The following is a 15,565-nucleotide window of genomic DNA, read 5'->3' as shown; positions in this document are numbered from 1 at the left end:
CCCAGCCATCCTTAATCTTAGTGCCTTCTTTCCCAGATTACCTCCAGATTATTTGAACTCCTATCCTCTTGATTCTAAGGCCAGTTCTCTAGTTTATTTATTGTTTGCATTGGTCCCTTCCATTAGACTGGGAGCTCCTTGAGAACAGAGACTATTTTTTGCCTTTCCAGTCCCACTGCTAGTACCTGGGATCATAGTAAGAGATGTTTATTAAAGGCTTCTGGACTTATTGTCTGACAGCTTCTCTGAGCTTCAGCTCCATCTTCTATAAAATGACAAGGCTGAGTCAGATGACCCTACCTCCTGTGTTCAGTATCACTTAGTCACTTAAAGAGAAGCCAGAATTTCTCATGCTAAGCATTATGTTTTACTCTTAAAAAACTGGTTTAAAAATGCCATTGGTATTAGTAACTCCTAATAAGGATACTCCTTTTTATCAGTATAAGTTAGTTTTTGCTTTGCCTGAAGCCCTTTGGAGATAAATGACTTGTCCAAGAAACATAACCAGTATATCCTCCTCCCTCTGAGCCTGGCTCTCTGTTCACAAAGACCCAGCTACCTCTTGCCTTGCATCTCCAGCTGGGTCCCATTTGTGCAAATAAGGAATCTTCTAAAGTATTTGAATCCACATTTTATATTTCCATTGGCCTGGAAACAGTTATCATATTTTATATAATTATGACTTCAAATAGGGCTTCATGCTAGTCAAGATACTGCTGTAATAGGGGCTTAATAAATGTCAGATTTGAATAATAATGACATTTGATGTTGACTATATCTGAGTAGATTATCTCAAATATTTTCTAAATCTTACATTTTTCTATCTCTTAATTAAATGGATTTTTGAATAGTAATATTCTTAGAAGAAATGAATGTATTTTATCATTAACAGAACTAGATTGGGCCTCACAAAAAAAAATGATCCTTTTGTCAAAGACTGGAAGTAATAGGTTTGCTTCACTCCTATTAAACTTAATGACATTTAAGTTCACAACATCACAAATCACACTTTGTAATGTATCATATGTATTTCTCCACAATACTTTACTAAGCACATTTCTTTTCAACAACTGATAGAATTAGGCATGTTATCTATAAATTCATAGTGAATAAATCTTAAGTTCTCAGAGGTTTTATCCATTTATACCACTGATTAAGTGCATGATTTGGGGCAAAATTTAGTTACTTCCCAGCACTTAATTTCTCTATCAGCAAAGTAGAAATCATTTTTCTTGATAATAGAATTTTTAGAATCTTGGTTGAAATATATTTTATGCCATCATTTTTCCTTTCTGTTGACACTTCTTGGCAGTTCAAGAGCCTGATGGCTCTGGTTTATATCATTTGTCACTTTAGAACCTAGCAACATGCCAGAGGAACAATCCTTTAGCCAGAGCTTGTCCCTAGACCTTTAGCCTAGCAAGCAATTTATTTTAAAATCATTTTGTTTCTCCACCTTTTAATTTTTCACTTTTTGTCAGTGGCCTCATAACAACTAGAAGAAATGAGCTAATATTGCATTATTATAAATGTAAATAGTATCATTCCTTCTATCACTTTGAGAAATAGTGTTCAGCGCTGCTCATCCACATCTCCCCCTTCAAAGTTCTTTACCAGTTCCTGTCTCTATGTATAGTGTCTGGTGGAGTTGAATTGACAGAAGCTAGGCTGTGGTCTTCTTCTCAGGTCCTCTCAGATCTTTTTCTAGACCTTTCATCTTCTGGGGTACTATAGTAGTACTTGGATTGTCTCTATCATTACCTAATCAGACATTTCCTATGTGGTCATTTTTACTTTATTACTAGTGAAGTGTTTAACCTTTTTGTGCCTGGACTACATCTCTCCATTGCCCTTCCTGCTCCCTCCTCTGTTTTTTTAGTAGCTTTAAAAAAATTTCCTTTCTCTTTAGTCCATTAAGCAATTTTTTTTCAAAACCTCAAACTAAATCCCTAATACAATTTTATGTGTGTGTGTGTATGTATATGTGTTTGTGTGCATACAAATATATGCATACCCATACATGTATGCATATTCATATGTGTATTTCCTAATTTCTGATTTCCTAAAATGAAAAACTTACCATCTCTGAAGTAAAAGGATCCTCAGCAATGATTTTTGTCCTTCATTCTCAAAGAAGACAAGGGACATGATGCTTTGACAAGCACATGTGTTGGATTTGAGTCAGGAGGTGGCTGTTTTAAGTTTCAGCCTCATTTTCTCCTCTAGAGCCATCTGGATCCAGTGGCCAAATATGAATCTGGATGACTGCAGATGGTCCTGGATGTGAGGCAGTCAGAGTTAAGTGACTTGCCCAAGGTCACATAGCTACTAAGTATCAGAGACTGGATTGGAACTGCCATCCTCCTAATTCTAAGGCCAATACTCTATCCACTGCACCATCTAGCTGCCCCTCAGTAATATTTTTAGAAGAATATATGTTTTTTCGTTTTTGCTAGGCAATGGGGTTAAGTGGCTTGCCCAAAGCCACACAACTAGGTAATTTTTTAGTGTCTGAGACCAGATTTGGACTCAGGTCCTCCTGACTCCAGGGCTGGTGCTCTGTCCACTGTAACCTAGCTGTCCCAAGAATATATTTTTTTAAACAGGACTAGATTGGACCACACATTTAAAAAAATGATCTTTTGTTAAAGATTGGTACTACTTGTAAACTTAATGCTCAACGTACAGATGAGCAGTTACTGTTTCTCCAGTAACGTAGGTCTATCTTTATTTCTGCATAAAAATAGTAAATTCTTATAATCCCTGTTTGATTCTAGGAAAATACACTCCTAGATATTTTAAAGCTTCTGCATTCATTTTAAATGGGATTTTTTTCTAGTTCTTTTTCTGGATAATCTTGATTATGATATAAGAATGCTGATAATTGGTGTGGATTTAACTTATATTCCACAACTTTACTGAAGTTATTATTTCAATTAATATTTTAGTTGATGTTTTCTCTAAGTATACCATCATATTATCTGAAGAAAGTGATAATTTTGTTTTCTCCTTACCTCTGTTTATTCCCTCAGTTTCTTTTTCTTGTCTTATTATTATGCCTAACATTTCTAGTTCTAGGTTACACAGCACTGGTATTAAATAGGATTTCCTTGACTTTCCATAGTCTTATTGAAAAGACTTATAACATTTTTCTTTTATATAGAATGCTTACTTTTGGTAGAGAGGGAGGAATGTTGTAATTGTAGTCAGAGGACCTGGATTGAAGTTTGAACCTTTGTGACTTGGGATAAAAGTCACACTTCTCTGACTCATTTCCTCATTTGTAAAATGAGAATGTTGAACATATGACATGTCAGATCTCTTCCTCCTCCAATCCTCTGATACCATAATTTTACACCATAATCTTTTAAATGAAACATCAGAGTTTTGGGGGTTTTTTCCCAAGGAAAACACACACACACACACACACACACACATTTTATTAGTAGGTTTTTGCAATGTAAGGGAAAGTATTTGCTTAAGGGAAATATTTGTAAATTTTGTATGTGTTCTTAATGGTATTTTCAAACTAACAGAAATATATATCTGTTATTTCTCTAGTTATAATCGCTGGCTATGTCAAGCAAGAGCTGAAGATCTATCTGATATTGCTTCTTTAAAAGCCTTATATCAAACAGGTAAGATTAGTTCTACAGTGAATTGTTCAGATCCTGTCATGCATGTTATGTGAGTAACTTTTTTCAGAACTTCCTCCAGTTTTTCCGTATGGTGTTTAAACCTTATGCTTAATTTTTTTTCTATCATTTTGACCTTAAAATCAGATTTGACCTGCAAAATGTACTTTAATCAAGTCAGTGGTTACTGGTGGTACCAGTATTTACCCTCTTAAGCCCCATATGATTCTCTTGTTTGTTCTCTTATTCATAGAATCATAGGATTTGGGCTTGGAAATATGTACCTGTGTCTGTGATTACATTGTATGCTCAGATTCTTATGAAATAAATAATAAGATAACAAATATACTACACAGAAAAGACTCACTGTCTTTAGAAATTGTGATGGAGTTGAAAAGAGCAGAATATTTAAAGTCAGAAGATGCAGATTCAAATCTCAGTTCTGCTTCATACAAGCTCTATGTTGTTGGATACATTATTGGACCTCTCTGGCCATTAGTTTCTTCTAAGAAAATTGGTGTTAGATTAAAGTTCCCTTTTAATGCTTACATTTACCATCTGGGACCAATCCATATTTTTGGTGACTTTTCTTATTTTTAAGGAAAATAATGCCCTTAAATAGAACACTATTCGAGATATGAAAGGTAGCATTGTATAGTAAATAGTCAACCTTGGAGTGAAAAACATCTGGACTCCTTTTTTAATTCAGCCTTTGGCATCATTGTCATCATCATAGCTAGCATTTTTATAGCTTCTCTAATGTGCTGAACATTGTGCTAAGTGTTTTATGAACATTGCATTTCATTCCTGCAACAACTATGGGAAGGGGTTACTGATGTTATTCCCATTTTATAATTGAAGAAACAGGGTCAGTGACTTGCCTGAGGCCAGTGTATAATGTGTATCTGAGGTCAGGTCTTCTGACTTTAAGCCCAGCCCTGTATATGCTACACCACTTGAATGAGACTTGCTGAAAACTCAAGAAACATTCTAGAGGTTGTAGAGAATAATGCAGATGAGCAATGGTGGATGACTTTCCCTCACTGGAAGTTCCCTACATCATACATACAGGTCCTGAATAAAAAAATAAATAAATTCAAAACATTTTCTCCCTGGGGCCTCTGAAAAATATTATAGAATTCTCTTATACAATGACTCTATGACCCTTCTGTTTTTAAAATATTAAACATTTTTACCATCACAATACTTTCAGTTTTCTTTCTTTTACCTTTTCTGTGATTGAGATTTTTCTATATGTATTGTAACTTTTGTTTTTTTAATATTCAAGTATATTCATTTGCATCATTCAGATTTTATATTCTTCCAATCCTTGTTTTGTTTTACCTTCCTTTTTTTAAGAAAGATTTTACTTATTTTCAATTTTACATTATTTCCCCCATTCTTGTTTCCCTCCCCCCACAGAAGGCATTCTATTAGTCTTTACATTGTTTCCATGGTATACATTGATTTCAATCAAATGTGATGAGAGAGAAATCATATCCTTAAGGAAGACAAATAAAGTATAAGAGATAGAAAAGTTAGAAACCAGGAGGGATGAGAATTCAGGGAAATTTAGGAAAACTTGGAAGGTTTGCATGAACTGATGCTAAGCAAGATAAGCAGAATCAGAAAAACATTGTTTTACCTTCTTGATAACTTTTGGTTGTCCTTGATGATAACAGCATTTAATAATTATCACATTATCTGCTTTAAAGTACTAAGCTTCTCTTAGGTCACAAACAGGAATTTTAGACTGCTAAGTTATATTGGAGTAGTCCTTTTGAATAGAATACCACTGATGATCTTCAAGTCTATCTTTAGAATCCCTGTCTGATTCAGAATATTTCAGAAAACCAGAATAGAGATCATAGAGAGAATTCCAGTGAGGCATAAGAGGAATAGAGATGAAGAAACCAGTGTTGTCAGGTGGGGACCTCCCCAGTCATCACAACTTTGTTTTTCCCCAGTTTAGATTTTAAAAGTTCAGAAGATTGAGGCAGGGCAAGGTAGAGTAGTTCACTAAAATAACAGGCAGATAAAACTTAGTTCAGAGAGCAAGAAATGCAAGGAATGTCTTTGGCTTATGGCACCCGGGGTGCTCTGTACTTCTTGTTTGGTTTCTGTTTTCTCTCCCTTGGTGACTGATTTGAATTGGAAAGAATAGAACAAAAGTGACTGATAAGTGGGGAAATAATGAGAGTCCTCCCTGCTCTCCCTTGGAGTTCAGCACCTGACCCAGATGAGTTCCATCCATTGTCACTGGTCTGTGAAAGCCCATGGAGAACAAAAGAGGTGCCCACAAGCTGGAGGGCCAATGTTTAGACATTGTAGAATGGGAAAAAGAAGTCTCCAGACTTTAGGACAAGAGATTAATTTTGATTCCTGGTAAAATTTTAAGTACATACTATTAAAGACATAAATAATCATCATCTGGAAAAGACAGTTTTGATCACAAACATCCAGGAAAGATTCATCAAAAACAGTTTATAGTAGATTGAACTTATTTCTTACTTAACAGGGTCACTAAATTGGTAAGTCAGGGGACTTCTACAGATGAAGCTTCCCTACATTTTAACAAAGCCTTTGAAAGAGTCTCATGTTATTCTTGTAGAGAAGACAGAGAAATGGGGAGTGTAAATGATACAATTAAGATAGGTTTAGAAATAGTTGCCTAAATGCAAAGAGTGGTGGATAATGGTTTGATGGCGGCTTGAAAGGCCACAGCGAGTCTGAGGGAATTCGGAGCAGTGTCACATTTTAGACAGGATGAAAGTATCCATGGCTGCTGGTTAATCTTTTGTTTTTTACAAGGCAAAGTGACTTGCCCAAAGTCACAGAGCTAGGCAATTATTAAGTGTCTGAGGCTGGATTGGAACTCAGGTCCTCCTGACTCCGGGGCTGGCACTCCATCCACTGCACCACCTAGTTGCCCCTTCTGCTGGTTAATCTTGCAGACATCATGAAGCTGGTGGGAATATTTATGCTCTATATGATAAAATCTAGATCCAAAAAATTATAGACAGGCCAGAACTTTGGACCTGCTCTAGTAAGATGGAATTTAGTAGCAATAAATAAGAAGTCTAAAATAAAGGGCAGCTAGGTAGTCCAGTGGATCCAGAGCCAGGCCTGGAGTCGGCAAGATGCTTTTTCCTGAGTTCATATCTGGCCTCAGACACTTACTAGCAGTGTGACCTTGGGCACATCACTATTTGTCTCAGTTTCCTCATCTGTAAAATGAGCTGGAGAAAGAAATGACAACCACTGCAGTATCTACCAAAAAACCTGATGGATGGACAGGTCATGAAGAGTAGAACTTGACTAAACAACCACCTTTGGGTAAAGATGAATGTTCTGCCATGCACAGACCTATCTGATCAGATCTGGAATGTTTGTTTTTTGTTTCTGAGTGCCCCCATATTTAGGACATTGGTATGTTGGGGAATGTTCAGAGGAGAGCAATCTGGTTTATATGAACATCAAGTTCATACCATGTGAGGATTGGTTAAAGGAAATGAGGATGTTCATTGTGAAGAAGAGGAATTTTGTTTGTCCCTAGAAGAAGGAACCCAGAGAAAATGGTGTAAATTGTAACAAGGGAAATTTGTGGTTGAGATAAGGAAAAATTTCCTAAATATTAGAGCTATTCCAAAATGCAGATTATTGATTTGAGAACTAGTGGGTGCCCTCTCCTTGGAGGTCTTCAGAGGCTGCGTGACTACTTAGATGATAAGGAAAGGATTCTTTGGAAATGAATGACTAGATGACTGCTGAGATCTCTTACAACTCAGAATCTATGATTACATAAACAATCTAAATGTCCAAAAAATCCTGTAATATTTGACATGATGTTTGAGCCCTTTTCTTCCTAATGAATTTGGTTCCTAAACACTTTGGTCTAAAGAATATAAATTATTGGAAGAGGATCACTAGAATGAAGAGGGTCCATTAAGTTACGTACTTTTGAATTCGACCTGGAAATACAATTAACAGTTGATGGAATGCAGTCTTTGACTTTAAGGTAGTCTTTCTATCAAATGCAGATCACAACTGCACTCCTTCTAAAAAACAAAAAATTATAGGTGATCCTTGTGAGTGGCCAAAAAATGAATTATGTTGAAGTGGGTGATGAGCATCTCAAGATTTAGTGAGTCTGACCTCATGGACAACAAACTTGGCTTCTGTCAGACTTGAGCAAACTAGGGTCCTGCTACTCTGACCTTTGGGAGCTCAGGACCACCTCCACATCTAAAAATGCATCTTAAACCCAAGAATGAGCTGAAAATAGGCTACTGGGGTAGTTCTTGAGGCAGAGTGGATAGAATACAGCATTGGAACATACAAGTTGTGTGATACTGGCAAATGAATTGCTTGCTCTCATCCTCAGTTTTCCCATGTATAAAATGGGCTGAGGATTCCAAGGACAACGTTCAATCCCTGTTCTTAAGGAGCATAAAATCCCATGGGTAACACAACATAAAAACAACTGTGTACAAGCAAGTTATATATAGACCCACCTCATAGGATTGATGTGAGTTAACATGTAAAATGCCTTGCAAATTTTAAAGGCCTATATAAATATTAACTTGTTTCTGTTGTTGTTAATGCATATTCCCCATTTTTAGGTGTAGATAATTGTGGTCGCACAGTGATGGTGGTGGTGGGAAGAAACATTCCTGTGACATTAATAGATATGGACAAGGTAAGCTACAAAATAATCCTACCTTTTAAGTGATGTTATGGAGAATATATACCTATACTCATAAATTACGTGTTCATTAGTTGTAATACTTAGAAGGCAGATTTGTTTGTCTCTGAAGAATAGTCTAAGTTCTTAGTGTGTGTAAAAATGTCAACTTGACATTATACTGAAAATTGATATAAAGAGCTTTGCTATTGTATATATAAAAATGCAACTACTTGTTACTGAAATGAGATAACACATCTATTTTAGATTCTTATTTGGTTTGTAATTTTGTCATCTATTCAGATCATGGCCAATTCTTGATCATTCAGAGAAGGGAACTAACTAGACATATAATCTAAAATATATAATTTTGAATTTCTGATGAAAATTCACTCAGAATTAAATACATAAGTTGACAACTCAATTTCATGGAAACTTTTAAAATTGTTATTGATGCATTTTATCTTTACATAAAATAATCTTTTTCTATGCTCTCCAGAATAAATTCTCCTTTTTGAAATAGAAGCAAATATAGCTGATGCAATGTTTATATCTGACAACATACAATATTCTGCTCTGTTAATAGGAATTTAAAAGCTGTCTAGCTTCCCTATACTAAGCTGGCTTTTTGACTTTTTCCTCTTGTTACAAAAGGCCAGCATAAATAGAACTAGTCAGTATCCAATTCAATGACTTTTTCTTTAGTGAATATATATATTCTGTGCCCACCTATCTTGTCTTTGAACTTATTTTAGATTTTCAAGTGTCTTTTAAATTTAATCCAGTTTGTGATGGAATTTTTGTCTTAATTTAGCTCTTTGACTTCAAATCAACTCAGCATCTACAGGGTCAAGTTGATTTCAATGTCTTTATTGAAAATAGGAAGTAAAAACCAACTCTGAAATGAGCGGATGTCAGTATATTCTTTTATGATAGGAACTGGTCACATAAGAGTCATATGGACACTTGCTAGAATGTAGAAAGTTTAAAAGATAGTAAAGGATTAGGAAAATAATACATTGGAGGAAAATAGCAAGAATAAAACTATTTAGCTTAGATAAGAGAAACATGGTTTAGAGACCAGTTAGTTAACTTTTCAAATGTGTGGAATTGTTATTTTAACACCATAAGAGAGTTAAAAGAAGTACATTGTGGTAGTATATATATGAGAGTTGTTAAACATTAAAATGTTTTTTATTCTTTAAAAGTAAGCTTGAGTCCTGTTGACTTGATTGGATGACAGGAGATACATATTAGGTAATACCTCAAGGCTTTTAAGTACATGGGATTGTTTGAAATGGACTGTTCAACTCAAAAGCTTTCAAGAAGATGAAGGTTGAAAACTATCTTTATATATATATATAATTGGAAAAGTAAAATAATAATTAAAAACATTTTTAAGGAAAAAATGAAAGACTGTTCCAAAAATGACCTTTATATTTCCCCCTTCTATCTTTTTCAGGCTCTTTTATATTTTATCCACGTAATGGATCACATTGCTGTAAAAGAATATGTCTTAGTGTACTTTCACACACTTACTAGCGAGTACAATCACCTGGACTCTGACTTCCTGAAGAAACTCTATGATGTCGTTGATATCAAGTTAGTCTCATTTTGTTTTTAATGAAGGAGGAATAGTAGGACAGTGGTCCTCTCTCTCTCTCTCTCTCATGAAATGATCTTTTATATTATTCTGTAGTTTAAAAAATACTTTATTTCTTCCATGTGATAAGAAAGAAATATTCTTGAATTAGATAAATGTAGATCTAGCTACCTTTATTTGTATATATGTTGGTATGATTATGGACACACACACACACACACACACACACACACACACACACGTATATATTCATAGACTGCATTAACCTCCCTTAACGTGAGATCCTTTTCCCAACATAAACTCAGTATGAAATAGAATTCAGAATTTTTACTAAAAATTAAAAATACATTTAGAAATCATGTATAATTTTTATTAATTGTTTATGTCTGGCATTAGTCGGTGAATATGTATTTATTTTGTGCCTACAGGGTGCCTGTTTTAAACTGTGTTCAGCCCTGTAGCTACAATGAAAGACTGAAGTCGCTGCTTACTCTCAAGGAGCAGAGACAATGGGAAGACAAATTGAAAACAGTTATATGCAAACAAGCCATACTGATTTCATGGAGACATGTTGTTAACTAAGTTTATGGAGGAAATTTTATGCAATGGAACTGTGAAAAAAATAGAGTCCTGCTTTGAAACAAGTCTATATCTCCACCACTCAAAATGGTGAAGCAAGTGACCACTGGGCAGTCTTGTTGTAGAGAGGATTCCTGCCTTGGCAGGGTATTGGAACCCTTGCAACTCTTGAGGTGTCACAACATTCTCACTAGTGTCTGACAAAGTAAAGTAGAAGAGAGTATATGACTGTGCTTGGGGGTATCTGCTGAAAGAGATGAGTGAATGTAAATAGTTTAAGGGATAAACATAATCCATTTTGTGGCCTAGATTATATATATAAAAAAAAAAGTTCTGCATGTTAGCTGACCACAAATGGCCGCATTGAAGTGCAGAATCTGGAAGCAACAAAGATTATCTGGTCACATTGCAACTGCAAATGATAAATAATGAACACACTGTGTGCTCCATTGGGAGCTTCACAATGTTAAGAGAAAACAAGGAACTAAACATGACTAGCATGTTTAGTACCTTGTTTTCTCTTAACATTGTGACTAGCATGTTTAGTAGATAGTAATCTACTGTAGGGATCTGGTGAACGTGAAAAAAAGCTGAACAGGCTGAGTTAGCATGAATGAACTGAGATCTGCTTGTTGGAGGGAGTCTACACATTAATGAGATCACATAAGGAATGCCATTAGTGCTTAGATAACATTAAGTGCTTTTCTTAATATTTTCAACCCATTTTGCAGATGTACACCAAAAAACTAAGTTACTTTGAAAAAAACATAAGCATGCCAGTAGGAAAAGGTATAAAACTTACAAATTTCTGACATTCCATCTTGGTTTCAGACCTAATATTTCATCTATGAAACTGAAGAGACTAATATTTAATATTAATACAGACTATTGAAAAAGGAGGGTCTGTCTGCCCCAAGTTTCTCCCCATGCCAATCCATACTCCAACTATTAGAGTGAATTTCCTAAATTGTTGGTACAATCATATCACACCCCTACTCAGAAAAAGAGAGTGTCTCCCTGTTGTTTTTAGGAATATCTACAAAATGCTCTATTTGACATTTATAACCCTTCATAATCTAGTACCCTCCTACTTTATGCTCTGTTAGCCCTTACTTCCCAACAAGTACTCTTTAGTCCAGTGGTACTGACCTCTCCTGGCTCTTCCATGAATTAAGACTTTATCTCTTGGCTCCATGTGTTTGGTCTGGTTTCCCCCCAGGTCTCCAAATACTGTCTCTCTCTTTGTCTCCTTCTACTGGCCTCCTTGGCTTCCTTTCAGTCCCAAGTGAAGTCTCAAAGGGACCTTCTCAAACACTTTTTAATTCTAGTGCTTTCCCTCTCTTAATTATATCTTGACTGTCTTGTATAGTTTGAATCTATTTGTTTGCATATTGTCTCCCTCATTAAACAGTGAACTCCTCAAAGGCAGGAGTTGTCTTTTGCCTCTTTGTTTCCACAGCTCTTAGCACAGTGAAAAACCACAGAGTAGGAGCTTCATAAATGTTTTTTGATTATTATTGATCTTGATCTAAGCATTTAAACTGAAGTAATAAAAGGAGACATCCAGATGCAGCCAAGAGCTGGTCACAAACCTTCATGAACCTGAATTCTGGGTCTTGTACTACTGTGAAGTGACTAAAGCCCCCTGGCCATCTTTGTATCTTAGCATATCCTCAGCTTTAATATGCCACAGAGGCCCCAGATGCCTGGAAAGTCTCTACACTTGATGGTCTTGTAGGATTAGTGAATAATAAACACATCCATGCAGCCCCCACCCCTATCTTCTTTCTCTCTCCTCAATCTTTTCATTTTTGCCTGTGTTATTTCGGGGTTTAATTTTTTTTTTTTAACAGTAGATTCCACAGTATAGTTTGTCCTATCCAAAGTTGGGGCTAAAACAGCTGGAAATTATATCTAATATTGTACTATAAAAGAGGCATGAAAAAAATCAGAAAACATCCCTCCATATCATTAGTTTTGAGAGCCTTGGCTTGAATCTCAATGACATAAGCCAAAGCTATGTAAAATCATTTCTTTCAGTGTTTAAATGTCTTTAGATATTCAAAAAAATGGTTAACATTTTTATCTGACTCAGTGGTCCTTTTCTCTTTTTAAATCAGATACAAGAGGAACTTGAAAGCAGTTTACTTTGTCCATCCAACATTTCGATCAAAGGTGGAGTATACATCCATACATATATATATATATATATATATATTTGTCAATTGATTAAATTGGGCATATTAATAATAATAAGCATGTCAACTGCCTATTTTGAACACTGAAAAATTTCTCATTATTGCTATTGTAATTAGCACTTTGTTTTCCTTTGCTTCTTAAGTAAATTTTTGTTTTATTACTCTATTTTTCATTATTGTATAGTGTACCAGTTGGCATCCATATGAGTACCTGTGCATTTGTTAGTGAAAATCTAGTAATGACATTCTATTTTCCATCTCATGAACCTGAATCTGGAAATACATAAGAGTTTGTGAGATTAATTTCAAGATTGTAGACACTGACAAGTGTTAGGCAGTGTGAAAATGCCCATAGAATTGTGAGCTTGGAGTTAGGAAGACTCATTTAAATTCACTTCTTACCTAGCTGTGTGGCCTTAGGCAAGCCACTTAACCCCATTTGCCTTGCAAAAACATAAAAAAACCCCAAAAAATAAATAAATAAATTCACTTCTTACACTTAGTAATTCTGTGACCCTGGGTAAGTCAATAGTCCATCAACAAGCATGGATTAAGTACATAACTTTCTTCTAGGAGCAATATCATGGGTTGTTAAGTACAATGAATGAAAGAGTCCTTGTTTGCAAAGAGCTTTTATATAATTGGGTAGATATGGAAGTATACACATCCAGGTATGTGTATGTATACATATATGTGTATATGTATGATGCGCACACACACAGATGCAGTGGTATTTTTTGTACCGGTATGAAATACATATGTGTGCACACATTTATATACATACATGCCTGTGCATGTGCATGTATGTTTATTTACATGAACACACATTTGGAAGGAAGTATCGTCTTTTCCCAACTACATTTTATTTAATTACTTTGTGTATTTGTGTTTAAAAAAAATATATATATATGTATTTTTATTTACAGAAAGGAATCTGAATCTCAGATTTCCTATTTTCTTTGTCCAACAAGTAGTATCCTCTTTCTCAAATTAGATTTTATTAAACTACCTTTATAATATTTATATAGTACATATCTTATGTGCTATGTAATATTATAGCATATATAATGTTAATTTCTCCCATTGCTCTGCGTGCATTATACAATGTAGACTATGTTATTACTATATCATAGAAATGATTTGGGGGGAAGGTTCAGTTAATATCAGGTCATTAATATTTATGAGCCTGGGATTTCTTATTATAAAATGAGGATAATATCATCTATCTCACACAGGAATTAAATGATGTATCTTAAGGCCTTTGTAAATCTGTAAGTTTTACTAGAGATATTATTTCCAGTTTTAGGTTCGTAATATGAAAAACACAATGTCTTTACTTGATTTTCACTCACAAACATTCAGGTACTTATTTGTCAACTGTCAATTGCAATACCATGCAATATTGAAAAATATTGTAATAGCAGAGAACCAGTCAACTCTTAGATTTATTTAATCCACTAAACTGGAATTATCTATACTTTTAGAAATCTAACCCTGTACTTCAGAAACATTTATTGAAGTCAGACTTCTACTTTTTTATTTTTCTTCTGATTCTGACTCTTTTTTTAGAAGTCTCTGCCATGGTGTAGGACTTGATGAATACTGCATTATCCACAAATCAGAGCACTCAGAAGAATCCATCATCTTTAGAGCTTTAGGCCCCAATTTCAGTTTGTATTTTGCACCAAACTTCTTTGATGATGAGAGTAAACAACTTTTGCACTTTCCACCTTCCCTGTTTTGTGTCTTACCTGATATTAATGTCAGTAAAGATTGTCAAACAAAATTATCCTTTACATCCTACAAGGAATCTGGTATGATTTTGATATGTGCATAGGAAATACTTTTATTGGAGGAGAACCTTTATAGTATCATTTTGTTCTGCCTACTCAAATGCTTTTTTTTAAAAACATTCAACAAATAGCACAGAGGAATGTTATATTCTCTACTCTTTTCAGTCAGTTATATGACTATGAAGATGTGCTATTGACTGATTTTCAAAAGACTGCCTGTACCTTCTTAAACCTTTATTTTCAAATAATATGTAAATTAAAATAGGTAAAGATTATTCTCATAAAATTTTGCAATATTGGGAAAATAGCTATGTGAGGAAAGCTTTAATTTTTTCTTTAGGTACTCCTTTTAAAAATTTTTTTCCAAGCTTTTGCTTCTCTTCCTTTTTTAGATGTCTTATTATAATGACAGATTTAGAACTGGAAATAATTTTAGAAATGAGTTGGTTGAAGTATTCGTAACTGAATGTCCATAAACTTGTAAAAGAAAAAAGTTTTGACAACTGGATTTCAGTATTGATTTTCTTTGTATTATGTATTTTTAAAAAAAAATATTAAGCATTCATAGGCTTCAGCAAGCTGCAAAGAGATCAATGACCAAAACAAGTCTAGCCTAAGCCCCCTTCTAGATGAGGAAACAGAACCACTGCAGACTATTTCTATGTATCCTTGACTTAATTTTGTTGAGCCATTTTTATTTTCTTTAGTTCCACTTAAGCTGCTTCATGTAGCACATCAGGAACTATGATGTTAGAGGCCAAATTTGTTTGATGAAAAGAGTTTGTTACAGGTCTTGAAAAATATTTTTCATTTTCCATGTGTTCATTAGGCTTCTAATTTCAGCCTTTAAGTCTACTTGGAATGATCTGGTTCAATTGAGTTTTTCATTCTGCTTTTCATAAACTTGTTTTATCCTCTGCTGTTTCTCATTATTTTATAAAGCAGTACTGTAAAATCTTCAACCGTTCTTAAAATTTTGTAAACAGATTTATATACTGAACTGGCATTGCTGTTGACTGTCATATCCCTCCATCTGGTAAGGAGATAAAGTATTTGCTAGCTAAGGCAGCTTC

At 34.6% G+C, this 15,565-nt stretch overlaps 1 protein-coding gene across 4 annotated transcripts in view; it reads left to right on the top strand.

Annotated features, from left to right (window-relative positions):
- The window catches only part of GDAP2 (ganglioside induced differentiation associated protein 2), a 68,742-nt gene that overhangs the window by 18,531 nt on the left and 34,646 nt on the right, over positions 1 to 15,565 (top strand). For 3 of the 4 annotated variants that reach the window (XM_074188562.1, XM_074188560.1, XM_074188561.1), the window contains exons 9-12: positions 3,562 to 3,638; positions 8,258 to 8,334; positions 9,782 to 9,921; positions 12,622 to 12,676. In XM_074188562.1, coding sequence (XP_074044663.1) covers positions 3,562 to 3,638; positions 8,258 to 8,334; positions 9,782 to 9,921; positions 12,622 to 12,676 — 349 coding nt within the window. The other variant, XM_074188563.1, reaches the window with a different exon arrangement.

This window comes from Macrotis lagotis, chromosome 5 (assembly GCF_037893015.1).
Source record: "Macrotis lagotis isolate mMagLag1 chromosome 5, bilby.v1.9.chrom.fasta, whole genome shotgun sequence".
NCBI classification, from domain to species: Eukaryota; Metazoa; Chordata; class Mammalia; order Peramelemorphia; family Peramelidae; genus Macrotis; species Macrotis lagotis.
This window is presented reverse-complemented; position numbering and strand designations above follow the sequence as displayed.